Consider the following 26,573-nt stretch of genomic DNA (forward strand, 5'->3'; position numbering starts at 1 on the left):
GCACCAAAACAAAAAGCAGTTTAAAATCACTTTAGAACCTCGGTATGGTCTCCGAATCAAAATTATAACCCCAACGCATACGAGCACAGTGCCGCGGGACAGCTGGGCACTTTCCTATAAGCCATTGAGCAGGGTCACATCTTTTAAAGATGTGGCTCAGAAACTCTGGGCAGAACTAGCCCTGCTACTTTCACAGAAGGAGACAGACGCAGGCGGAGCGTGGAAATCTATTAAATCGTTTTTCTTTCTTTGTGATTTTCAAAAACATTTTACAAAAACAAAAACAAAAAAAGATACATTCATTTACAATGTCTGTGAATTTACAGTTGCCCAGATGAGAGATGCGATTACAAACAGAGGATTCATAAAAGAGATGGCATTGGAATAGCCCAGTTTAGGAAGGATGGTTAAATCCATGGCACTGAAATGCAGTACAACTGAAAACTGAAAAAAAAAACACATACAATCCATGAGTACAATGCTTTGTGTAAGTTAATCAGAAGCCAAATAAATGACAAGAAAGCAGTACAAACAATAACACATGTTTAAATGGTCATAAAAAATTGATGTATTTTAAATATCAGTGTGTCGAAAGACGCACGCACATACAAAAACATCCCCACAACACACCTTAGTCAAAATGCAAGTGCTTTTTATTTTCCTTGCTGGGCATCTCCTTTTCAGTGTCCTAACTATTTCATTGATACTGTCGCACGCAAAGATTTCATTGCAGCAGCTCCGTTTCAAGTCGTTGAAATTCACCGAGTTTATAAATCCTAGATGCAAGAAAATGAAGAGCTGGCATAAATAATGAAAAATGTCTGGCTCTGTAAATGTTTATTCTGGATTTATTTTAAAAACGCTCGGATGTTTTAAAAACCAGCTACCCAAGAGCTGAGTCTGTCGGCAGTGTGTGCTTTTGAAGCTACTTAATCCACAGGCTAACATTAAACGGACGCCAGGGCCTCGGAGCGTTGTGAGTTTACGTGATGAGTTTACATTCAAAGCCTCAGTTCCTTGGTTCCACTACGCTGCTCCTAAGGGCAGTGCACGCTGGATCAAACTAGACTGCTTTTCAAATCCTGATTTATTTAGTTTAACCAACTGTATCCGTCTGTAAAATGTGCTTTTGTAGAAAACCTGACCATTTTGGGACATTCTCTGGGTAAACTTACTTCCCCCCCCATTAAAGTATTCTTTTCAACCTTCAAATCAATATATTTTTACTAAGCACACACCTGTACCTGGTGTCATTATTTGGCGAGCCAAATCTGATCATCTGAAGATGCTGAAATGGAACAGAGACCAGTATAACATGTTATTACAAGATGTATTTTTAAGCTGCAATTCCTTCTGCTTTACTGTAATGTTGTGTTGCCTGAAACCAATCTAGTGTTGCACAGGGAACGAGCAACCCCTTAAGACCAAGGAGAATACTGTCTTCATTTTACCAATAGTGGGTTACCCAGTCATTGCAATTTCAGTCCTTTTGTACAGTGTGAGGTGAACAGCTTAGTAACAATATTTATCAGGAGTTCAAACAAGATTTATTCCAAGGACTCCCAGGCCCTATAATTAGAGCTGCCTCTATCAGAGGCAGTGAGTGAATCCCTGCTGATCCTGAGTGGGTTAGTCCCTGTTCTACAGCACAGCAGGCAAGGCGTGAAGCTGCTCTGTGCCCAGCCGGTGCCTCAGCTGGAAGGAGAGTTGTCCATAGTGGCCAGGAGGCATGAGATCTGAGCCCTTTGGGAGGGGCTAATGTTCTGCGTCATGTGGATAATGCAGTCCATGGCCACTTCCGGGTTCGCCTGCACCAAGCTGGTAGAAAAATGAAGAAAAATTAAGGTTACATGGGAAGGCATCAGACAGGGATGGAAATAAGACTCCTATTGCATAGCAGTTTCACCCATTCCAGGTTTTACAGTACCAGGAGCTTAATTAGCCACAGCGTACAGGCACGTCTTATTAAGCTCATCGTAAAACCAGGAACGGATCAAACTGCTTCTGCAATGGGAGTCTTATCTCCATCCCTGATCAGGCACAGGGTTGAAAGTGATTCTGCGAGTCCCTGACCTGCGGATGTGCTTGAGGGCGTAGTCCCTTTTCAGGTACTTGATGTTCTCCCTGATGGTAGAGCGAGTCCCGTCTTCCTCCTTTAGGTGTTTCTCCAGCCACTCCACCACCACCTTGTTACTGTCCCACTGGTACGCCTGCAACACACCCAGCACATCAACCACCCCGTCCCTCAGGAACAGCAGCTGCTTATCATCAATGTTGAAATGGGTTTGTATACCCAGTGGGTGATGGGGACAACCAGTAGTAAAGGTTTTGCACCCACCTGGACAGCCCCCTCCGTCTCCACAAACCATCGCCTCAGCATGGATTGGATGTGCCCGTCACTCAGCTCCCCGTCGGCCTGCAGGATCTCGCGCTTCACCACCTCCTCCAGCAGGAGGCGGCGCAGACGCCAGTAGAAGAAAACACGCACGTTCTTCCACTCCAGGATATCCTGAAACGAGGAGGCAGTCCGGAGCAAGATTAGGGAAAACAAAGCATCATAAAACAGACTTGACAACCTTTTCAAATCAAAAAGCAGCTTGTTACATTTCTACGCTAATCCACAATATCTGCAGTTGGTTGCAGTAGCTTTTTAAGTGGGATCATTTTACTGGCAACACGATTCTTTATCCAGGCTAGCCGAATGCCTTTATCCAATGCAGAATTCTGCCGATAGCTGGTTTATCAAGATGTGCCCTTACTGTGATGGCTCCCTTCTCTTGCATGCGTCCCGGTGTGTCATGCAAGTCCACGAACTGCACTGCCACCTGGTGGTAGATGGGGAGTAGGAACTCCTCCCGAGCTTTCTGCTTGCTCTCCAGCTCCCTGCGCTCTGTGTCAGAAAGCTCTGGGGTGCCTGGCGGGGCGAGAGGGGAGAGGGGGGTGCATTAACACTTTTATACAACATAGTTGACCTTACAAGCAGCGTATCAAGCACCCCTCTCCATACCCGAACCCCGTTCACCTAGCTGCTCAGCGAGCTGGGAGTAGATTGGGTCGATCCTCCTCATGGTCTTCACCAGGTCCTTCTTCCTGAACTTAATCTCCACTGTGCCCTCCGCCTCCAGCACGCCGCCCCTATGGACATACCAGGAATTGCACGTCACAGAGAGAACGCTATTACCCAGCGAGTAGGTAAGATACCACTTTTGATAAAATGTAAGCGTGGCTAAAAATATATATTACATCTGTTAGCATATATTACATAGCGGGAGTGGCCTAATACATCTATAAATGAACGGCCAGAGAGGGTACCTGCTCTCCTTGTCAGCGTATAGCTCCATGTAGAGGGGGTTGATGGTGGGGTCAATCACTACCCAGGACCCCCCTCTTAGCTCTGCGTGTGGTGGGATGTAGACCAGCACAGGCTGGCGGAACTCTCTCAGGCCATCAACGATGTAGGCGCCGAATTTCAGAATCTGGTCGTACATGTCTGAATGACAGGGGGAGGAGACAATACAGATAGTAAAGTTTCTATGAATTTTATTAAACAGTAAACCAGATATAATCCTGTATAGGCACCTTTCATCCCTCCGGAGAAGCCCCTCCAGTTTGCAAACACCATGAGAGGGAGGCGCTCGCGGTTGAAGTCCCGGATGGCTTGGGCTGTCTTAAACGCAGAGTCTGGGAACCACACTTGCCCAGCCTGCTGCACGAGCTGGAGAGGGAGGGGGTGGAGAAACTATTATACAAAACATTACATCATACAATACAATACAGCACAAACTAAAAGCTGTGAAGCCTTTATATTGGATTCCTATGGTATCTATTGTAGATGTACATACAGTAAATCCAGGGAGGATCTAAGCTATACAAATCACCTGCTACTGACTTACCCTGGCCTCGGAGTCCAGGTTGGCTGGATCGGCGGGAATCGCTACCTCTACAGTGCGAGTCTCCACAGCGATCACCCCAACAGGAATGCCCCCCAACCTGCAGGAAGAATCACAATCACACACCTTCTGTCTGCGCTCCGGGGAACCGGATACTCCTTTCAAAATCAACAGCGCTTCTTTCAGTTAACGTCAAAGACCGTTCACACAGGGGTTTATCCGTGAACAAAACGCACGTCTCTTGGGCTGAAACAGCCCCTTTCTACAAATCTATTCAACTCACCTGGCTCGGCCCACCACTACAGTCTGAGCCCAGGAACTCATCACCTCCATGAAGGAGCCGTGGTCAAAGAAGCCACTCTGCCAAGCACCCTTCACAGCTGCAAAACACAAAATCATGAACGTTATCCACATTCCCCCTGATCCTGGTGCTCTCAACGCCTTGTGCAGAAGAAACACACAAGCGTCTTTGCTTTGCACCCAGAGAAACTTTGTTTTGTGGCTCTTGATTTAAAGAGTGCGATTGAAATATTATCTCTTGATAACAGCTTGGTAATAAATCACCATCTGTCTGTGTTCTCGATTGTCTTCAGGAATCAGAAATTGTCAATTTCATAAAAGCAAGCAACAGTCACCTTGTTTACTGATACGTACAGGAAAACAAGAAAACAAGTCTGTCCCTGAATATTGGCAGATGAAGCCAATAATAAAAAACTATTTCCATAGCGATATTAAAAAATAAATAAATAAATAAATAAATAACTTAGTAAGTCTTTCTAAAATGTCAGAAAGAAAATAAATAAATAAATAAATAAATAATTTTTTTTGGGTTCCTAAAAATAATTCTTACTGGGATGAGGTCTTCCGGCAAGTAACCAGCGAGGGTCATAGGGGGCCTTGGTGGGGACGAAATCAATCTCTCTGTCCACAGGGTCTTCGGGTGTTATCACCGGAACGGGACTGTGCTTGTTCTGAAATGACAGACTTGAGTCACCAATTCTTACAAGGAGGAATTTGTTGTTGTGCTTCCCCATCACGGTAACACACAAACAGCTCAGAGCAGTGCAATTTTGTGGGGATCGTGCAGCACCTTTGGCATGTAAGACAGCCACTGTAAGATGGTGAAGACTCCATCAAAGTCATCGGGGACGGTGGTGTGCGAGACTCCATTGTTGTGCATGATCTGCACCCCACCCAGCTGGTTATTGGAGGTGTACACTTCCCTGCCGAGGACCTGCACAGCAAGCCAACAGAGAACCGAGGTAGCATTGTTAGCAGTGCTAGTTAATCCTCTAAAAACAGACAGACACAGTAACATGATAAAGGAAATGCTGCTACTGAGGAGACCTTGTTGAGGGCGCTGGCTCCAGTGAGAATGATGTGGGAGTTCTCCACCTGTATGACGCGCTGGCCAAGTCTGACCAGGTACGCTCCGATCCCAATAGCACGGCACGTCACCTGCGGAACGGAGCGAGCTTTTATACAGGGCAGCAACAAATTATAAAGACACGAGGAAAAAAAAAAATCCTTTTCAGAGCTCGAGATCTACAGCAGGGGTGGCCAAAGCTGGCCCTTCCACTCCTGGTCTTTGTTCCAGCCCTGTTCTAAATTGTTTAAACTGAACACATGAATAACCTCCATCCAGACCCTGAAACAGTTAATTATATCATCTGACCTGTCAACAATGGAATAGCCCTCCAGGACCGTGATTGGCCACTGCTGATCTATAGTTTACTGTATGGGGGACGGGTAGTCTGAAGAGAATACTTCTATCAATAACAAGAGGAGGCGTAATACTAAGGGCTTCAGTGCAGCTGGACTGAGTGACTTCACCACTTACCATGCTGATAGTGACGATCTCATTGTATGCCAGCGAGGACTCCCCTGCGATGGTGCCGGAGCCCCTTAGATTCTCCACTCCCAGCCCATCTTCCTTCCCGATGATGTCTGTTATAATGTATCTGGCAAGAGCAGCAGACACACAGCTGTGAGCGAGCGAGTCGGAGCGGCACAGGGGAAACACAACAGAGTGATGCCGAGTGCCCTTACCTGCCTCCTGAGCCTACCCCTCGATCACTGTCTCTGGTAAGCTTGTCCTCTCTGCTTTTTTTAGCCCTGGTTTCCTCTGTTTCCCTCTCTGTCTGTGTTTTCAAACCCCCTTCCTTATCTGTCCTGTCCTCATCTCCTATCTGATCATCCTCCCTTTAATTTCAAACCACCCTTTTTTAGCCACACAAATTAAGGCACAACCACCAATACAATAATGCTGCATCAAACATAAGGTGCCATTGGAAACACGCGAGTGATATTGTTGCAGGAGTTTTAGTCCTATACTAATGGTAGTACAACTAGGCAAATAAACTCCACACAGGGGAGCCTTGAATACACAGGGCTTGAAAATAAGCAAGCATCAACAGATACAGTTGTACACAGTGAAATCAGTTTGCACGCACCTGGATTCCCCTCCTTCCTCCACATGCTCACAGTGCACAGAGTTCATAGCACTGATTCTTGTGTAGTCTTGGGGAGTCAGGTACAGGTATTTAAAACCCTGCAGCACACAAAACCACAAGATCACCATCAACAGCTGATGATCAACGTCCCTTTTCAACACATTTAAATGCCAAATGTCTACAGAATTATTTCCTCAATAAAAAGTTACAGAAGAGAAAAAAAGGAGGAGGTCCTGCACCTTGTAGGGGTCAGCAGGGTCGACCCAGGCCACCTGGAACATATGTCTGATCTCCTCTGCCAGCCCGATGCGCGCCCCGCTGTTGGCGGAGATGTAGATGCGTGGGATGCCCTCTGCTCTCGACAACTCCGAGGCACGCAGGAACAGCAGGTCCTCCTGAGGCCCGAACGAGCCGATCTTGAAGGTGATGTCATTGCAGATCACGATGATGTCACGGCCCTCGGGATACTCTGGGGTTTTCATCTTCATCCGGAACGCAACCATCCCCACCTGCAAGAGAACAGGCTTACTTCAACAGTGTCTCCATCTGGTAGGAAAGCATTTCTCAAGGCAGCCTGGGCTGAGCGCACAAGGATCAAAAGGAGGGACATACTACCTCATTGCCTCCAGGCAGTCTGTTCATCTGGACCAGCTGGCCCTGAGGGTCCAAGACCAGCTCTGTGCACATCAGCACATCCGGATAATCCTCCCCAGAGCCCCATAGTTTAAACAGAGCCTGGAGTTAAATGAAATCAATTAAACAAATTAAAATCAATTACAATCTGCACAGATTTGTGGAAAACAGAACAAAAATGTGTATTTAAAAAAAAAACAAAGCTCAGGTATTCACGATCCCCTACAGACACCATGCGGAAATGCATTGTCCTTAACATAATGTGTACTTTAGCTCTTCCAAAGTGCCTAAAATTAGACCGACTGCTTACAACAGGGAAAGAATACACTTACTTAATACAATCAGACTACAGTACTTACCTGTCGGAACATTTCCGGGAAGTCGTAGACGTAGGTGGTCCCCAGAGACTGTGCCTGGAACCTCTTGGACTGCAGCAGGTCCTTGGTCACATAGGGGGTGTTGATGAGCATGCCATGCAGGGGGCCCTGCTTATCTCCATACGACTGGAACATGATCTGCAAGCGGGCAAGGCAGAAACACACACTGGAGACTCATTCACTACGCAGGAGTGTTAGGAAGCTCTGCATCAGAGGTAAAAAGCACAGTTTTTTTTTTTTTTTTCATTTCAAACAGGAGCTGGGTCTCCCTAAATAGCATAAACAAAGTGCAGACATGCCAAACACAGGTCGTCCATTCCAGCCAGAGCATCACAGCAAAGGTTATGAAATGCTGCCAAGGGACAGACAGGGTCTGCCAACCATGCTTTGGCACGGAACAAATCCAGCTGAACTTTGTGTGCACAGCCATTACATGAGACCAAGCTCACTTGCAACTGCTAATTTCCTATTATAGAAAGAAATGTTGTCTTGTTTTTAAATGGTATCCTATAGGAGGGACAGCTCCAGGTTACTGGGAGCGGTCTGTGGCATAGTGTATGGGGAATGACACCCCTGATAGAATGGCCAGCTGAGTGTACCCGCAGCCCTGGTTGTGCTGTACCTGCCCGGTGCTCAGGTCGGTCACCTCCTTGTACAGGCTGATGTCCAGGTAGTAGCCCGACTCGTTGGTCAGGAAGAGGCGGATGGGGATGGCCTTGCCGGTGGGGGTCAGGCGGATGTTGATCTTGAGCTCTGCCTGAAGGACCCGCAGCTTCCAGAGTCGACTGCCGTAGCGCATCACCATAGAGCGCACCGACTCCTCGATCTGGGACAGGGAGAGGAGGAGCACACAGTTAAAAACCTGTAGCGCATCACCATAGAGTGCACCGACTCCTCGATCTGGGACAGGGAGAGGAGGAGCACACAGTTAAAAACCTGTAGCGCATCACCATAGAGTGCACCGACTCCTCGATCTGGGACAGGGAGAGGAGGAGCACACAGTTAAAAACCTGTAGCACATCACCATAGAGCACACGACTCCTCGATCTGGGACAGGGAGAGGAGGAGGAGCATACACTTAAACACACACAACGATACTGCACGCCCTTCCTACATTTGTTTTCTGGGTACCTTTAAATCATCAATGGCTAAAGAGCTAAAAAAAAAAAAAAGTTAGTGTTGACCAAGAAAATAATTGGTTCAGTTAAGTAATTGAGAACTTGGGTGGAATGAAAATCAGAAGACCCTGCAGCTCTCCAGGACCATGGTTGGCCACCCCTGATATACTCTACACTTTTTGTACACCCTGTATTATTTCGGAAAAAACACAGGGCAGATTCAGTTCTATGTAAAAAAAAAAAAAACGCCAACCACCCAAGTTAGATGGTTGAAGGTTGGTGAGGTCTGAACTGCTGAAATACCAAGCAATACCAAGCTCCTGTAGATGCCCACTGAACTCTCATCCCCACCGTGGGACTCGGAGGACTTGGACGGACTACAGTATGTTAAGAAGAACGAGTGTGCGGTGATGACTACAGCTGAATGGAAGGTGCTGTTTCCAGGCCTGACCTTGGAGGGGTCCATGATGACGGTGGGGACGAAATTGAGGAAGATGTGGTTGCAGTCGGTGCGGACCGTGGTGTTATTGAAGGCCACCTCCAGCTCATCCATGGCCTCCAGCAGGAGCCGCTCCCCCTCGTTCTGCAGGTACTCGAACGAGGCTTCCTGACAACGACAGGGAACACAAGCACAAGCAAGATCTTCCAGTTACATATTCAGAGTAACACATTATGGCACAAAGATCAATTACTAATACATTAATTACCTTAGATTCGTATTACATAGATATTGACATTTATTTTAATACAGTAAAGTGTTAATACATACTGGATGTAACTCATCAGTTGTTTATGACAGAACAGTTTTATGCTCAATCCATTCCTTCTATACTATAGCCTTGCTGACTACAATCTTTTATGATGCATCTAATTAATACTTCATCGTAGAAAGAGAAGAAATGACAAACAGGGAGACGAGGACAGAGGTTCAGAGAGGTGGAGACTGCCAGGGACAGAGGGGATCGGTGTGTGTGGTATACCTTGGTGATGAGGTCGGAGTGGCGGATGATGGCCCGTATGAAGAAGCGGTAGTCTGTGATCTCCGTGCCCTCCTCCACGCGCGCGGCCCCCAGGTACTGGTACATCTTGTGGTTGGAGCAGGGCATGGCCGTCAGGTCGAAGTTGCGCATGCGGTTCAGCTCCAGCTGGAAGGCCAGCGCCGGCTCCAGGTTCCGGTAAATACGGTCCTCCTGGAACTGAGAACCGCCAACAGACTGAAAATCCACAAGAAGCCTTTCACAAGATTTCAACTCATTTGAATAGGTTCATCCGTAACACTGAACTGATTGTACGACTGACTGTATAAGGTTATGGATGGACTGGGAACTGCTACAGCTTGTGTGGAGTCTCTTACCTGGTCTCTTGCGCGGAAGGTGAAAAACTTTGGAAATTCTCTCTGCAAAGAAAACAAACAAACACGATGGGATCTGCAGTGTTCGGCAAACCCCTTTTACATAATGCATTGAAATAATGATGCCATATGCACTTGGCCAGACATGACAGGACATGCATTGAATAATATACAATAGATCCACTGACCTTCTGTGCAACCAAAAATGTGATCCTTCGGATTCCATACTCAAAGAGAATGGATTTCTAAATCAAGAGAAAAGAAACAAGCATTAATGCATGACACACACACACACACCTCTCCTGGTCTTATTAAACTGAATCTACTACATTATGCACTAACCTTCGACTGACAGTAAGTGCTGAAATCCTTCACTAGCGCATCGTCCTCCTGCTCAGCAGATGACTTGATAGCAATATTGATGATGTGGATGGGGTCCTCCCTTACACTCTGTCAACACAAATAGGGAACGGATTAATATAAAATAAATAGTAATACGTTTGTTACTTAAAGAATAGCTGATTTTATTCTAGGTTTATATTATCTAATAATAAATTCTTCCATAGTTGTAAAGCAGGGTTGGTATCTATACTGCATTTATATTAACTATATTACTATGAATTGTAATGTGTTCAAGTAAAGGGTTGGCCAATATGAATTGAACTGGATGTAAAATTGAAATTACGATCATATATATATATATTGTTTGTATTGTATTGTCTTTGAAACAAATAAAAACATGATATGTAATGTGGTTGCAGTGCTCCATTACAAAACCCTGTCTCCCTCTGATGCATGCACCTTACAGTCCTCTTCATCATAGAAAGTGGATCGTGCCTCACTGAACATTGGGCTATCCATCAGGGGTTCAGCGAAACAAGAGATCACCTCATCAAAGCTCCTGAAAGGGAAAACAATTGATCAGCCATCAGTAAATGAAGGGGATGTGTAGGAAATCCAAGCCATCCCAGCTACCAAACACCGAGCAATACATGCATACCATACCATACCATACCATACCCTACATTACATACCAGACCAGGTCAACCCGCATTCCCCGGTTCACTCACCGCACAAACTCTTCAAAGCTCTGAAAGGCGACCATGGCTCCCATCCTCTGGCAAGGGGGGGAGAGGCTACCTTCCATGTACAGCTCACTGCCCTGGCGGCTCATCTCGAAGTGACCAGCACTGCCAGCACTGACCGGGACTGCCATCCTGCAGGCAGAGGAGAGGCAGGGAGGCTATTGGCACAGTCGTGGGGCATGCAGGGGCTGCTGTTGTGTGTGTGTGTGTGTTGGAGGGATTTTGCACAGCAGATGGGACTGAACTATTTATTTAAATGCATGTTTACAAATCTTTAAGCCAGTTCTCATGTGCATGGTTTGGAGCAATTATTCTTCAGCCTTTTGGATTTATATTTCATTGACAATGATCGATAGCATAACAAAAATGACTGCCAATCTTTTTCATCTCCCCTAGGGGGCGGTCTGCAATTAAAAGTAAGGTTCTAGGACAAACAAAGAGAGAACAGAAAAATGGCTGAATGTTAATTACATAAACCAATAATAATTAATAAATAAATAAATAAATACATGGGCCTTAAAATATGAGAAAAACATGCTTGGTTAATTTTATTGCAAATAATTGTGCCACAAACATAAGCTATACTCTACCTGTTCAGAGTAGGGCTGCTTCCTCTGAAATTAGATTATTAATATGTGTGCGTTAGCATGGGATTAGGCTGCTTACTAACAACTACTCTACAATGCATACCGTATATCTGGGGGTCTCTAGGATACAAGCACTGTTTCACTGCTCCTCCTATCACTGTCCAGTTGAACTTTTCATTTCCAATACCTTTCCCTCTGTGAAGGTGCACACTACTGTAGTTCATATTGCTCTACATGTATTGAGAGTCCCCATGCATTATTTTCTGCTCTATAGTACTGTAATCAGCCCTGCCCATCTCAGAAACTTACAAAAAGTTGAACTTGAAACTAAAAAATGAAAAAGGTGCAGACAATTATTTAATGACGGGTAGGAAAGTGTTTTAAATAAATAATTTAGATATTTGACATTGAAATAGCAAAGAGGAGTCATTTTAAAAGAAAGCGACCAGATGTTACAACACATGCTCCTGAACTAAATCAAAAGCACTGCATCACTACAGCCAGATCATGTTGGCTAGATCAGTGTTATCGGTTTGATTTGGTCCAGGCCAGAGAGACAGTGCAGCCCCAGCTCCAGAAGCACATCCGCTCTGCTAAATGTTAATATTTTGAGTAGGGGTAAGTGCTCTGACTAGACATGAAAGATGCTTAAAAACAGAAGAAGAATACTTGTCTGCTATATACGACCTCAGAGCGAGAAACACACTGGGAACGACGACACTTGTGATACAAATGGATATACACATGCCAGTCAAAGGGATGGTAAGTGTTCTTCACAGTGGAAAAATAACCGACAACACCATATACTGCTGGCCTGTACACAACATATTTTATTAAGATCTCTTTATTGAGTAAAGCATTTGCCAGGTATTTTGGTCTTCTGAAGCTAACCCCCAACATCTGAGGCATTGCTGCTATACTATACATGGAATGAACTTACTGTATACAGTGATGTCAGATACAGCTGCTGAGTATTCGTACCTGCTGTTCACATTCAGTGCAATGTAATGCGAGAGGTCTAGTACATTCTTCAATGCCCCTCTTATGATACATATTAAGCAATATAACAGGCTGAAGAGGCAACGTCTCAAACTGCTTATAGGACACTTAAATGTACATTCAAACTACATTTGAGTGTGGTTTGTATTCCTGTATAAATCCCACTGGGTCAGGGTTCGTACCTATTGGGATGGGACGAGGGCAGCATGAACTGGAAGTCCACCACACAGGTGCCTCCCTGCAGCTGGTGGTGCTGGAGGCTGTTGAGCTCATAGGCAATGTAAGCTCTTCTCACATACACCTGCAACAGGGAAACACACACGTGTGCAAAGACAGACACCAGGACCACACATTATATATATTGCTCAAAAGAGCCAACTTCCCAACATTTCAGTATGTCTAACACACCTTTGTCAAGGTCAAGTGTGTTTGAAAGCAAACACTGAAGGTACTTGTAGGCTTTTGATGCCATGGCAACTACACTCACTTATTATCTACTTAAATCTATTAACGTGATGTCATGTACTACATAGTTAATGATGCAATGATTTACTGTTCCTTTCTATTTAAATCTTCAGGCATCACGGTATTGAGTATTTATCCCTTTGTTTTCTTTTATTCTATATTGTACATTATCGAACTGTATTTCTTCTAAAACTACACATTGTAGGTCATCTTTGTTTGTTTATGTTTTGTAAAGTGTTGAACTTTGACATTGAAATAGCAGCTACCGGTTTGCAGTTCTGAGTGGATGGAGTAAAAACTCAGTAACTCTGCAGGTACATCTATATACAAATCAAGCATTATTCCCAGAGCCAGCTCTTAAAATCAGAACCTACCTCCAGAGCTGCCATGCACACCACCTGGTTACAGTGGTAGAAGAAATTGGGCAGAACGTCAAAAATAGACGTCTCGGACAGGATCAGTTTCTACAGAGAGAATTGGCATTGTTAAAAAACAGCTTCATTTTTTTTTGCTGACAGTGTGGAAGGGTGCACAGTGGAACTCGGGTGCGTCGAATCGTTGGGGTCATTCAGGAAGTTAAATTAATTCACTAACCTTGAGGTTTTCAGGGCAGAACTGGTGTCCGTACATATCGATGGCAGAGAGGAAGATGGACTCCACCTGGTTGTGTCTCAGCTCATAGGAGGGCAGGTGGGATGCAATCAAAGCCTGATTATTATAAAATAAAACAGGCGTTAGTCTTTTGCATGGGACCTGGTATAGAGAGGCACACCGGCTTTAAAGTGTCCGTTTCTGAAAAGCAAAAGAGCCCTTTGTATCGCTCTGATTTCAGACAGGGCAAGCCTGTGAGATCTCAGTTCATGACGACTCTTTAATGACTGTGATGGTCTCACCTGTCTGGCTCTCAGGGCCACTTTGGAGTTCTCAGTCTTGCTGAGCTGAGTGAGCTCATCCAAAATCACCATCAGCTCATCAGCCAGAGTCGGGTCCCTGCTGCAAATCTGGTCCTGCGGAACACAAGAGGGTAGGCTCAAAGACTTGGGGAAGACGGAGGCTAGATACACAAGCCTGGAGGCAGGAATCCCTACATACTGTATAGAGAGGTGTGTGTGAGATAATAGGATCTTCACTTGTACTGAAAAGCTCATAAATGTGATCTTTCACAGGGAAAAGGATTTATTTTTAAAAATCAGAATCCCTTCATTATCCTATTGGGTTTCATGACATATCGTACTGGGTTTCACAAATGCTACACTTACAATAAGCATTGTGACCAAAACATTCTTCTTCGCGACTTGGGAGTGAGAAAAGATGCACTCGAGCACCGGGGTCATGTCTGGCTTGTACTGCTCTCTCAGATTTCTCACACATTTATCAAAGTGAGCTGCAGGGAACAAGTAAACAGTGTTACTCAACACGCACGCACGCACGCACGCACGCACGCACGCACGCACGCACGCACACATCTGGTACGTCAACAACACAATTAGACCCATCAGTATCATGAACAAATAGATCACAATTCAGGTACTCAATGACTTCTGGCAACAAATGGCACAACTATAACAGGTATCTGCAGCACACATTCTGTATATTTTGAAGTCACATTTCTACCTTGCTCGAACTGTGTTTCCACCTGCAGGTACCTGCGCAACAGATCCAACAACACAGATTTCATGTAGCCTCGGATGCCACTGCGGTACCTAGGAGAAACATAAACCCCCTGTAACAGACCTGCAGTGCAATACCTCCTCATCCCTGTAATGGCACTGCTGAACTGGTGCAGCTACACTCAAGGTAAAATCAAGCCTGCTTACCTCTGCACCAGCTGCACAATACTCTGTGTGTTCATAAAGAAGACCTCTCGATCAGCCTTTTTCTGCAGGGTGGCAGCGTGGCTGTCCAGTATATTCGCTATCTGTAAGAGAAAGCATTACAGATATAGATCACTTTCCTTGACTTATTTTAGTGAAATAGAAACAAGGCTGACCAGCGATGAGCAAATGCCGTGGACTTTGTTAAGTGCAATACTTTGTGGTCCAAAATCCTGATCATTCTGGATATTATAACACATAATAATAATTTTGCAGTTCTTCAAATGAACTTTTGCTGAGCTGTCTGTAACACCACACACACTAGTCCCATTCTCTAACTGATCAGACTCACCAGCTGGCTGGGGAACTGGCAGAGCACAGAGGTGATGTTGCTGGCGTACTGGGCCATCACCTTGCGGATTGCCTTCTCCACGGATGCTGGGATTCGTCCAGAGACACTGGTCATGATCTCCTGGAGCTCCAGCAGGGGGAGGGAGGGGTCTCGGAGAGTCTTCATCAGCGTCCGCACCCACTCCTTCAGCTGGGAGAGAGAGAGAGGGGCAGAGGAGAGCTCAGCGGCACGCAGCAAGTTTGCAATCATGTTATTTTCAATAGCAGCTCTATTAAGTACATAAAGCCCGCTTGGTTGGACTCCTACCTTGTTGCTGAAGTAGGGATCCGGCAGGCAGAAGCCGTCCATGACCTTGACCAGGTTCTCCAGGACGTTGTGGAACACCTGATGGAGCTTCTCCCCAATGGTGGCCAGAGTCTGCTGGGGGGGCAGGGTCCCCGTGTACAGCTGTACCTGGGGAGGGAGGGGGTCAAGGAACATCAATACAAAACAGACAAAGCCAGCCGCAGATTGACCAACAAGTACCGGTAACTCACCCACTGTGGCAAACAATTTAATAAGATTTTGGTCTGGGTCCAAATAAGTGTTAAAAGTATAACACTATAATTACTCAACAGGTGCTGCAAAGCTTTTTCTTTCTTTTTTTAAGCTAGTGAAGCCGTGCACTTACAGGGTGCAGACTGGTGGAGTCATCCAGCTCCAGCTTAGCGACTATGCACCCTGAATCCAGCACGGCGCCGGGCCTCTTCACGTAGTGCACGCAGCCAGACTCCTGCACTGTCAGGGCCATCACCATCTTCATCACCTGCAGACGCACACAGTTCCAGAACAGATCAGAGCCCACACTGTCAATTACCAGCATTTTCACAGTTCTCTCTTATTGTTTCTGCACATTTCTCCACATGGACATCTTGGCCCATTTAATGTTGCCAGTAGCCCCTGAATTCTTTAGCAAAGACCCTTGCCTGTTCCAGCTTGCTAGCACACCAAGAGGCAGAACTGAAGACGGTATAAAATATTTACAATTCCCAACCAAGCTTTTACTACGCATGAAGGATATAAATAAGCCTGTGTTTGTTATTATGATCCGGAGCGATTGTGGTCAGTATTGTCAGTGCTAACCTCAATCTCGGCATAACAGTTCCCAGCGAAGAGATGGCCCCCATCCTGCACCATGTACTGCAGGAGTTTACCAGCAGAGGGAGACCTGAGCACAGTGGGGTCCTTTTCCTTCTCAAAGACACTGGTCTTATTGCCAATAGTGATGCGATACCTACAACAGAAGGATTGACATGTTCATCACAAAAAAAAAACAACGTTTTACATAAAAAGAAAAAGGACAAGTCAAGAAGCGGCTTGCTTGCCTGTCCACTTCTTCCTTCATGTACGTGGTGTAGCTGCAGCCATCGTAAGAGAGCAGAAGCCCTCCATCGCTCAGCCTGTGGACGTCGATCTCAATGTGGGAGCCGTTCATGATGATCACGTATGTGGTCAGGGCCTGCCGAGCTACCTGCACAGGACCCAAACAGATCAGAAAGGCTTCAGTACCAAGTGCCAGCAGCTATAAAAGCCCATGTAAAAGTATCACTTAGGTGCTGTACCAGGTGCAGATCTGCTAAGTGCACGTCATGTACTGAGAATCTCACATTTTGTCTGTATTTCTTTACAATGCAATACACACACCACGTGCAGTAAGAATGAATCAATGATTTCTTAAATTGAAACGCTACTTTTCAACAGTTTTAGACCCCCTGGTGTCGGCCAGGTTGGCTTGGTTTGGCGGATGAACCCTCAGGAACAAGCTTGAGCTGAGCTGTGTCTCTCACCTGCAGGGAGTACTTCACCCCATCATAGATCAGCTCCACATCGACAGTGTTCAGCAGACTGTAAGCAGGAAGGACCTGGCCTCTGAAGTAAAAAGAGGAATCCTTACAGAATCGCCGTTAAGAGAATCAGCACCTGCAACTGCTCTGTGCGATCAAACCTGACGAGGCTTTCTGCCAGCACTGACAGCTTATCTACATAGTCTGAGCTTGCTATAATGATACAGATTGTTTAACATCAGAAGTAGGACATTTGTACGTTTTACAAAAAGGAACATTCACACTACAAAGTCAGTGTATTGAATGTCGGCGCAGAACAGTGAAACACAGGCTCTGTATTTTTGGATTGAAGTGGTCTCCTGTTCATAGCAGAACCTGGCTGTTGTTACTGCGCGCACCTCTCGAGCGAATGCAGGAAATCAGACATGCTCTTTCTGAAGCCGGCGTCCGCAACATGCAATGATCCACACACCACCCCCAGCATGGTGTCTGGCCTTTCAGCCTGAAAAAAGAGGGAAAGAAATCATAATGCCATTAAAGCACATGAAGGTACTGTACTGAAAACCAACAGAGAACATGTATTGTCCTGATGAGACACATGACTCTAGGACCATAACCAAGATGGACTACACAACATCTCTTATTTGGATGGACAGATCTTTACCCCAAGCTGGCTAGTCCCAGTACACTGATTGACTTGCAAGAACCTCCTTGTTCGCTGAAGGAGCCGCTGAAACCAGGAGGGCCCTCACCTGCACTTTCTCTGCGATGAGATGATCGAGCCAGCCGGTGTCAGTGTCATTGTTCTGGAAGCTCTCGGTCTCCAAGAGTTTGATCAGGTACTCCACTGTTGTTCGGAAGTCCCCGCGGATAGACAGCTCCTTCATGGCTACCACCATGTTCCTTGGGGAAATATATATACATTTTAAATCCCATTAGCTGTTAATCATTTTGATATAATGAATGTTTTTGCTAGTAATGTATCCACATGGGGTTAATGTCACTGTGAAGAAATCTCACTTTTGTTGCTTACTGCAGATGTTGTTGAGACACAGAGCTCTTATTGTAACGTTGCAGCACCCTGGTGTGCTTGATCAGTATGAACGCGTTGTATTTCTTTACTGTTCAAAACGTGCTTCATGAAGTACGCTCCCACGCTGGTACTTACGAAATGGCTTCTTCTCGATTCTCTCCCCAGGAGAAGCAGTGGCCGAACTGAGAATCGGCAAACTCGTGGAGCCCTCCAGCGGCCCCAACGCTGAAGTAGCCCCAGACATTCTTACTGCTGCGGAAATTCAGCTCCTGCACTGTCCCCGAGCTCGGCTTGAAGCCCTGAAACATAGCATCCAAACAAACCTATCAGTAGGTGGACTGTGATTCCCTGGGTCAGGGCAGTCTCAGATGAACAGAAACCCAGTGACAGTCCCGCACCTCGTCAGGGTTCTCGCTGGTGATCCGGGCTGCGATGACGTGGCCCCGTGGACTGGGAGCGTTGGCTGGGGTCTGGAAGTTGATGGGCGAGTCCCCCCAGGGTTTCTCTCCATACAGAGCCCGGATATCCTTAATCCTGTGGAGGGGGATTCCCATTGCGATCTGTGGGGATTGGATTAGATCAGCCACAGGGACGCATCCACAAATAAAACTAAGCATTTTTACTGCCAAAAAATATCAGTGTGGGCATGTACAGATGTAAGGTATTTATTTTGTTTCCTATATGGCTAACATGGTTTTGAATAGATAGGACCCTTGCAGAAATACATATTATGCAGTATGATGACAGCTGGGTCTACTGCAGAAGATATCCTAGCTGCATCTCACTCCAGCAGCAGTTTTGTATAAAGCTTACAATTCCTAAAAAGAAGCAAGAAAGACAATTTTTGATGCGACGTTACTGATGGTACTTGAGTTACCTGGAGTTGGGCTGCAGGTAAATTCACGTCCGCTATCATCTCAGTACAGGGGTGCTCCACCTGCAGGCGGGGGTTCAGCTCCAGGAAGTGGAAGTTTCCATCTTCTGCGTAGAGGTACTCCACGGTCCCAGCACTCACATAGCCCACCATCTTAGCCAGGCGAACTGCACACTGCACAAGGGCAAGGCAAGATAGACAGTGACACATACTGCAGCAGCTTTTAGGAAAACCTGGGCAATATCCTCTGCAAATTGAACCATCATATGGGTATCATATGGGAAATGATTAAAGGTAGAAACACATACAAAATTGCAGTGAACAAAGAAGAAGCAGAAGAAGAATGGCAATAATAATAATAATAATAATAATAATAGCGTCAGTGCACTGACTGGCCACTTACCTGCTCCATGTACTCAAACACTGGGGAAGCTGCTATGGTTGCTGGGGCCTCCTCAATGATTTTCTGATGCCGGCGCTGGATGGAGCAGTCACGTCCGAAGAGAGAGATGGCATTCCCGTACTGGTCAGCTAGGATCTGGACCTCCAAGTGCCGTGCGTGCTCAGCAAGCTGCATCACGAAGATGGGCGAGCCAGGCACCTCCGCCTGCACCTGCACCATGCAATAGACATGTGGGTCAGTACAACGTCACCACATCGCGAGACTGCAATTTCACTGCATTTGCTTTGTCCTCTGTGTGTGCAATCTCAGAAGCTCACTTTGCTTTTGCTGATGTAGCTACAACATTAGGTCTTAGAAAGCATTTCTTAAGCATCTTGATTTTGGGAAGCTCCAGGACTCGATTACCTGGCGGTAGAAGCCAGCAAAGTCTTCCGAACTGTCCACTCTTCTGATTCCTTTTCCTCCGCCTCCTTCAGAAGCTTTTATCATCACAGGGTAGCCGATTTTCTCTGCCTCCTGAAATCAAGCACAAAGTGTAAAGCAAGTTTAACAGCCTGAGCAGCAACATGAAGAAGCAGTGCACCAATCGAAATTCATGACATGGAGAAAGTTGTTCCCCTCCCTCCAGAATATTAAAGAATAGTCTTTCCACTTTTACTATATTCACTATATAAGAAAATAACCTCTTTCCACAAACATAAACCCCCAGTTTCCATGACTACCTCAGTTTCACTCCTAATCCAACAGCAGCTGAAGTGAGTTAGTAATTCACTGCGTTTGTTTCAACAGGGACTCCGCTCACAAGCGTCTCTTAAACTTTTTAAATTTACCGCCAGTCCTTCGTCGACGTCTCCGATGCAGCCCCTTGCGTACACCTCTGTGGGGACACTGATCACATTGCCTAGTCTCTGGTCCTCCTCTGTCCACTCCACGGTGAGACCTGCAGTGGAAACGCTGCGTCACTGACAAGGCCCCTCGGAGCAAAGCAAGGATTGTTTGAGTCTGAGGTTATGGAGGAATTTCTTTTCGCACACACAAATAAGACTCCCATTGCACAGCAATCTGCTCCATTCCTGGTTTTACTATGAGTTTAATACAACACATCTGAGCGTGCTACCTATACACTGTGGCTAACCAAGCTCATATTCAAACCTTGACTTGGTGAATCTGCTATGCAGTAGGAGTCTTATTTCCATCCCTGTATATACAAGTATAAATGTATGTTTCAGAGTCAGTAATATAATATTACCAGATCCAGTCCATGGCAGGGTAGGAATGTCAGCACTCTGGGCCACTATGGAAGAAGCTACTTTGTCTCCTAACGCCCACATAGCCTTGCTGGGGGGTCCTGAAATAAAAGGAAATAAAAATACATCAGGATGAACCATCCTGCAGGTGGCATGACTACTGGTGGGTTGGAAATGACAGATGATTTCAAGTTTGCTCTCCAACAAAGAACTACAGTATCTAAAAAGAGCTGGTGTTGCTCGTTCAGCCAGTAGGAAATTCCTATAGTTGTCACTTCGTACCTAGGAAGGCTATCCCACATTTCTGCAGCAACTCTGGGAGTTTGGGATTCTCTGAAGCATGTCCCCATCCGGCCCACACAGCCTGGGAGAGAGAGGACAGAGCAGACATTGACAGGATGCAGCGTGGTCTACTACATACTGCATTCCTACTGAGAACACCTGGAACGTGAAGCCACACAGTTTAATCCACAAGTCAAGGGAGTACCTGTACTGGGATTCTCTTAGCAATGTCCACAATCAGCTCCACATTGGCGTAGTTATTGTTGTTGGCACCACCGGGCACTGGCACATAGTGGTCTGCCATTTTTATATACTCTGGAAAGAAACAACACAGTGGCTAGAAGGCTCAAATCACTAACTTTAGTAGAGCAAAAACTCTAGGCACGTTTAGCATCACAGCAATACAAATCCGGTTCATTCGAAAGGTGTTTTACCTGCATTGGCCTTCAGGTCCTCGGGCGTAACCATGACGACAAATCGAATGGCCCTCTCGTTCCGGAACATCTCGTAGGACCACCGACGAATGGAGCGCATGCACTTCACAGCCGCAATGCCATTGTTAGCTATCAGGACCTTGAAAAGGGATAAGATAGTGAATCAGCTGCCTGACCTGTGCACACTTAGCTCATAACCATCTGATATCTGTGGAAAAGTAAAAGGGGAGGGAATATGAAAATTGAGGAGATCATCATCTGGGGAAACCAGCCTCTTTGCTATGGAGTACAAACTCTCAGTATTAGTATGGATGAGCCACCAGGTAGCTCATTTTCTGCACTAACCAAATTGAATAGGGATTATTTTATAGCAAGGCTCTGCAATAAAAACTTGTGAGGTCACATCATAGAACTACCTCACAAATTCAGCATCTATAACAACCGAGGCATTCTGGTGGGACAATGACGGAAGGATCAGTGCAGAGGCACAGCAGACTGACTGACTTTAGGTAACGCTAGTTCATCCAAGATTGAAATCACCAAAAAGAATTCCAGAAAATAAAGCAGCGTACTGACCTTCTCGATGACGCGGTCGCCCCCGAATCGCGTGACGAACTCCGCGGGCGAGGCGACAGTGAAGTCTCTGTGCAGATCCATCCTGTTGTGCTCCCTCCCCTTCTTCATCAGGTGCAGGCCCGACATGCTGGGCCTAGGAGGAAACGCATGCCTGCTGGTTAGATTGATGACTTTCACCTCCCATGTAAAGCAAGGGTATACCGTCTATCAAATTACTCAGCAAAATCTTAAATCGTGTTACTGTCATGCTCCAAGGTAATAGAAGTTTGTACAATTACAATTGATGTGTTCCACAAACACTTCCTTAATTGCTTTAAAACTCTCCCTCTAGCTAAAAGATGAATTGAAAATGTTACTACAGTTCAGGTTTACAGTGCACGTGTTTACTTAACAGAATATGCATTGTGGCTAAGTGCCTGTTTGAAGAGTGACTTGGCAAAACTGCAGCTCTTATTACAAACAAAACTAACCTGAAGCTAAATCCTGTAACTTACAAGTCACAAGGGCAAACCAATGCATTTAAAAAAAAACAAAAAAAAACAGAGATCACTCTGTAGTTACCTGTAGGAAGAGACACAAGTTCAACACAATATGCCATTGAGATAAACGGAGGTGGTTCTAAAATTCTGCAAACCACAGGTCCTTTCGAAGTACGCCTGTGTCAAAAATCAACGCTGCCTGAAACCTTCATCCTACCTTGTAACCGTTAAACTGGTAAACAGAGGCTTAGCCGAGTGGTTCACTGCATGTTTTCATCCATTCAAAATACAGAGAGACGTATAAAACGATGTTACCGTAAGCCATTTTCAATGTCATTCTGCTGCTCCTCCAGTTCTGCTCGGATAAATGAAGTCCAGCAGCCGGTATCAGCGCTGCACAGGTGAGCGGGGAGCGCTATCACTGGTTAACTCTGATTTACAGTGCAGCACTCGTAACACAGTGCATAGTGCATAGTTCAGCAGTAAAAAAGAGCTCAGTGTTGGAGGCAGGCTCAGTTAACAGCAATTGCATTGTGTATTGATACCAAAGGGGAGTGTTTATTAGTAACATGCAACTGGTCAAAAATGACCACATACTGTAGAACAATTCACATAATATAACAATTCACATAATAATTACTAAAAGCAGAACTGCTCTTCTTAATCTACATTTCCAGAGCATATTGCTGAGCTCTCAATAGTTTCTTTTTCTCACTGTTTCGGTGCATGCGACTGTATTTCCTTGTATTTGTATTCATGTTGACGGGGTACACAGCAGATCCCTGTTGTTTAGTGCTGGAGTGTTCTCGCCTCCTTTCGGTTGGGTAATGATCCGATTTAGAGAGCTTTCATTCTGATGCACTGCAGGCAATAACCATGCTGCCCCTCAGCAACCCATTCTGTAGCCTTTTACAAAAGGGTTCAGTATCCTCTCAAATGAAGGTTCAATCTCTATAACCACAGGGATGGAACTAAGACTCCCATCGCATAGCGGTTTGATCCATTCCTGGTTTTACTATGCGTTTAAGACACACCGTATTAAAGCTTGGAATGAAACTGCAATGCAATAGGATTCTTATTTCCATCACCGAGCCATAGTAATACAATACTGACATTATATAAAGCCTGAAGGGTTAATAAGGAAGGCCTGTGTTATAGCTGTAGATTATGTCTTCTGAAGATAATGCAGATCTGATGACTTTGCAGAATGCCCAATGACGATCGCTGAAACGTTCAGCGATCACGACATTCCCCTCATATAAAAGGACAGTTTACTACCACGGGCACAGACCAACTACTGTTAAAAAGCACAGCTTCAATCCTTACACTATCAGTGCACGACAGCATTTATTTTTCGGAACCCCACTATTTTAATTGCTTGCTAATTGTCTGCTGCTTGCAAGGTTAACATTTCTAGGTTCATTGCTTGCTAACTTTTTTTTCCAGGTGCGTCTGACACAAGCGTGAATTGCAACTGCATTCAACAAGGCCTATATTAGTTGCAGTGGATTTGCTCATCCCAAAACTCAGGCTCTTTCCTACTTAAACTCTCTGCCTTTTCTGCCTCTGTGTAAGGTCTACACTGCTCCCTATCCTTGGATAAAGACATCTGCCAAATAAATAATAATAATAATAATAATAATAATAACAATAATAAGAATAAGAATAAGCAGTCGATCTATCAGCAGTGAGTTCATAGATACTGTACTATGCACAGTAGCTCCCACCCTACTGGAATTCTTAAACACGTAGCTCCAAATATAGAGTCACATATGGCTTTGTTCGGTTTGTCCCTCCCCAAGCACTGGACATGAGCCAAGGACTGCATGCTCTCACACAACACAAACTTGGCAAATGGTATTTTTTCCTATGTGCATGCATGGTAACTGTACACTTGGTACCAGATAGCCATTGACCTTCACACACAAGTCTTGTTACCGACACAGCATTGAACTGGTTTTCTAAACCTGCATATTCAGGGCAGGCACACGTCGTCCTTTTGAGCTCTGCTGGAGTGGAATGTCCTTTTTGCAAACTGAAAGGGAGAGCTTATAACCAGGTCCCTCCCCTATAGTGCCAGGCATACCAGCCAGGAACAGTGTGTTTGTTTGGCTCAGTTTTACAACCCAGAGTCATTATTTATTTGCTTGTTTGGTTGGTTGGCATCTGCAAGATGCATACAGTTCAATATTGGAATAAATAAATGAGCATACTTGACTTCATGCTTGGCTGTCACTGACCACAGGTGCGCTGCTTTGAACAGCTAAATTAAGTTTTAATATTCAAAACCAGGACAGGAAACGGTGTTCTGTACAGGCAGCAGGTCCACGCCAAGACACCTCCTGAACTAAATTAAAATGATGCATGAACTCCAAATCCCCAATTGCATGTACTTTATTTCATGGTTCATTTGACTGGATTACTGTGCGGCACCACTTGGAAAAGCAACGACTGTTTCTAAAAGTATATTTGCCCCAAGGATACATCCATAACTTCTACAGGAGTGATATCACCCCTGACTAAACTCATTTAAACAAGATTTAAACAGCAAACATTAATTAAGAAAAACAAAAAGCTTAACAAACAAAGAAAAATACACAAATGAGTCTGTCATTAAAAGCAATGCAATGCTACTTCACTCTTTGGGGTCGAATTACACAATTATAAACGGTAAGAAAAATGTAAGTGTACGACTGGCAGTTCAGCAGTATCCCCCAACCCCCCCACACGATTACTTCTGTGACGTCTTTATTCAAAATCAGGAAATGGACACGCTAGCGACGCCTGAGCAGGAGTTTAATTACACTCCTCTCTACTGCAGAAGCCTAAAGTCTAAAACAACAACAACACGTGTGACTTATTAATGACGCTCAGAGTAATGACTCACACTGCTGCGTGAGAGAGCACAGTCTCCCAATGATCGTGCTGTTCTGAATAGTGAACTCCTCTGATCACATGGAATCTATTATGTCCCTGCACTCCAGTGTATCACTTCAAATGGAATTAGAAGAGCCATCTAGACACTGTATACTCTCGGTTCAACAAGCTGCCAAAACGCTACTGCTCCGAGAAAAAAAGCAATGCGTTTCAACACTGGATAGCAACTGCAGTTTTCAAAACAAACAGAGCAGTTCCACAGGGTCTCCACTCACCTCTTGAGGCACTGAAACCAGTCGAGGCTCAGCTTCTCGTCCTCCTCCATCGTTAGGATTGGAAACAATCTGACTGCATCCCAACCTCCCTTCCGCTCTTCCTGTCCCCTCCCCCTCACGTTCCAAACTTCCCTCCCAACTCTAAAGCACATGGTAACGATTAGCAGCTTTGTCCACCGGCCCCTCACATGCTGATAACGGGGGTCACGCTGGCACACACGTATTATAAATAACCACAGCATGCTGCACCTGGCTGGGGGGCTGCATTGTTTTCACGCAGTGTCCGAAAGATGGTGAAATATTAGCCACTCAATAAACAGAACAGAATAAGGGCTAAAAAAATGCAAAGGTAATCTCTCACACAGCTGCAGAGAATAGGAAACACCTAAAGCACTATGCATGAGCTAGCACGGCCACACTGGCTTACAAACCAGGTTAGCAGAGCGTACTGGGAGGTACAGTATCTGTTGCACCACAGTGTTGACAAGTGTGCACTGACTGAACGCATGGATAAAACACAAACACTTAGAGGAACTGATTCTCAAATTGTACACCACACTCCCCCCTCTCCATAAACCTAGTTGGTAATTTTCTGTGCATTAGGAAAACAAAGCTGAAACACAAACCCATGAACACATTCTGTGTTGCCTTGAAAAGCCGTGGCTGTGGAAGGCTTTTAAATTCCAGCCCGGTCACTGGCTCGCTGTGTCACCTGAGCTGGTCAATGTCAGTTCAGGATCATTCCTCCACAACACAATAAACTGCCCCTTCACCTGACCAAGCCATTTCAACAGGTCATCAAATTACAACATGCCTGAGATATACTGGGCTGTGCTTTTAGAGAGGGACTGACAGGGCTGCTTTTACTGTAGGGTGAACATTTCAGAATGTAGGCAACTACTGCTTTGAAACTGTTTCAATGGGCACTTCCTACTACTGTATGTAAAACTAACTGGATGTCAAGCAGAGGATTAATAGATTACTGGGGCCTCCACTGTATCCCTGCATTTACAAACACTCATGAAATAAGGAAGGGCAAACTAATGTTCCAAAGGCATTCCTGTATAATAATCTAGATGCTATCCTAATGTAAATAACTGGATTACTGTTATAATTATAGTATGGAGACAGACAGCAATGAAACGA

The 26,573-nt window shown here is 45.2% G+C and overlaps 1 protein-coding gene across 8 annotated transcripts in view; it reads right to left on the reverse strand.

Moving 5' to 3' along the window:
* Positions 1–215: 215 nt before the first annotated feature.
* Positions 216–26,573, reverse strand: part of LOC117428031 (acetyl-CoA carboxylase 2-like) — a 31,761-nt gene continuing 5,403 nt past the window's right edge. For 3 of the 8 annotated variants that reach the window (XM_058994395.1, XM_058994397.1, XM_058994396.1), the window contains exons 3-55: positions 21,797–21,929; positions 21,221–21,359; positions 20,992–21,101; positions 20,787–20,868; positions 20,507–20,605; positions 20,088–20,197; positions 19,663–19,773; positions 19,258–19,467; positions 18,858–19,028; positions 18,379–18,540; positions 18,116–18,279; positions 17,700–17,850; positions 17,346–17,449; positions 16,951–17,032; positions 16,489–16,634; positions 16,247–16,397; positions 15,795–15,929; positions 15,431–15,577; positions 15,125–15,313; positions 14,776–14,876; positions 14,573–14,661; positions 14,218–14,342; positions 13,852–13,965; positions 13,553–13,666; positions 13,333–13,422; positions 12,676–12,794; positions 12,164–12,214; positions 11,498–11,521; positions 10,893–11,039; positions 10,624–10,723; positions 10,165–10,272; positions 10,011–10,067; positions 9,826–9,867; positions 9,452–9,667; positions 8,923–9,078; positions 7,976–8,179; positions 7,336–7,491; positions 6,959–7,078; positions 6,583–6,852; positions 6,344–6,441; positions 5,731–5,851; positions 5,238–5,348; positions 4,981–5,124; positions 4,741–4,861; positions 4,174–4,270; positions 3,894–3,990; positions 3,580–3,715; positions 3,313–3,490; positions 3,023–3,135; positions 2,760–2,914; positions 2,339–2,509; positions 2,074–2,210; positions 216–1,818 (exon numbers count right to left, since the gene is read on the reverse strand). In XM_058994395.1, the coding sequence (XP_058850378.1) occupies positions 1,692–1,818; positions 2,074–2,210; positions 2,339–2,509; positions 2,760–2,914; positions 3,023–3,135; positions 3,313–3,490; positions 3,580–3,715; positions 3,894–3,990; positions 4,174–4,270; positions 4,741–4,861; positions 4,981–5,124; positions 5,238–5,348; positions 5,731–5,851; positions 6,344–6,441; positions 6,583–6,852; positions 6,959–7,078; positions 7,336–7,491; positions 7,976–8,179; positions 8,923–9,078; positions 9,452–9,667; positions 9,826–9,867; positions 10,011–10,067; positions 10,165–10,272; positions 10,624–10,723; positions 10,893–11,039; positions 11,498–11,521; positions 12,164–12,214; positions 12,676–12,794; positions 13,333–13,422; positions 13,553–13,666; positions 13,852–13,965; positions 14,218–14,342; positions 14,573–14,661; positions 14,776–14,876; positions 15,125–15,313; positions 15,431–15,577; positions 15,795–15,929; positions 16,247–16,397; positions 16,489–16,634; positions 16,951–17,032; positions 17,346–17,449; positions 17,700–17,850; positions 18,116–18,279; positions 18,379–18,540; positions 18,858–19,028; positions 19,258–19,467; positions 19,663–19,773; positions 20,088–20,197; positions 20,507–20,605; positions 20,787–20,868; positions 20,992–21,101; positions 21,221–21,359; positions 21,797–21,929 (6,805 nt within the window). In that variant the 3' untranslated portion in view covers positions 216–1,691. Of the gene's footprint in view, positions 1,819–2,073; positions 2,211–2,338; positions 2,510–2,759; positions 2,915–3,022; positions 3,136–3,312; positions 3,491–3,579; positions 3,716–3,893; positions 3,991–4,173; positions 4,271–4,740; positions 4,862–4,980; positions 5,125–5,237; positions 5,349–5,730; positions 5,852–6,343; positions 6,442–6,582; positions 6,853–6,958; positions 7,079–7,335; positions 7,492–7,975; positions 8,328–8,922; positions 9,079–9,451; positions 9,668–9,825; positions 9,868–10,010; positions 10,068–10,164; positions 10,273–10,623; positions 10,724–10,892; positions 11,040–11,497; positions 11,522–12,163; positions 12,215–12,675; positions 12,795–13,332; positions 13,423–13,552; positions 13,667–13,851; positions 13,966–14,217; positions 14,343–14,572; positions 14,662–14,775; positions 14,877–15,124; positions 15,314–15,430; positions 15,578–15,794; positions 15,930–16,246; positions 16,398–16,488; positions 16,635–16,950; positions 17,033–17,345; positions 17,450–17,699; positions 17,851–18,115; positions 18,280–18,378; positions 18,541–18,857; positions 19,029–19,257; positions 19,468–19,662; positions 19,774–20,087; positions 20,198–20,506; positions 20,606–20,786; positions 20,869–20,991; positions 21,102–21,220; positions 21,360–21,796; positions 21,930–25,427; positions 25,518–26,573 lie in introns of those variants that run through there. The other 5 variants (XM_034046540.3, XM_058994400.1, XM_058994399.1 and 2 more) reach the window with 5 other exon arrangements.

This window comes from Acipenser ruthenus, chromosome 21, assembly GCF_902713425.1.
Source record: "Acipenser ruthenus chromosome 21, fAciRut3.2 maternal haplotype, whole genome shotgun sequence".
In the NCBI taxonomy this organism is placed as follows: Eukaryota; Metazoa; Chordata; class Actinopteri; order Acipenseriformes; family Acipenseridae; genus Acipenser; species Acipenser ruthenus.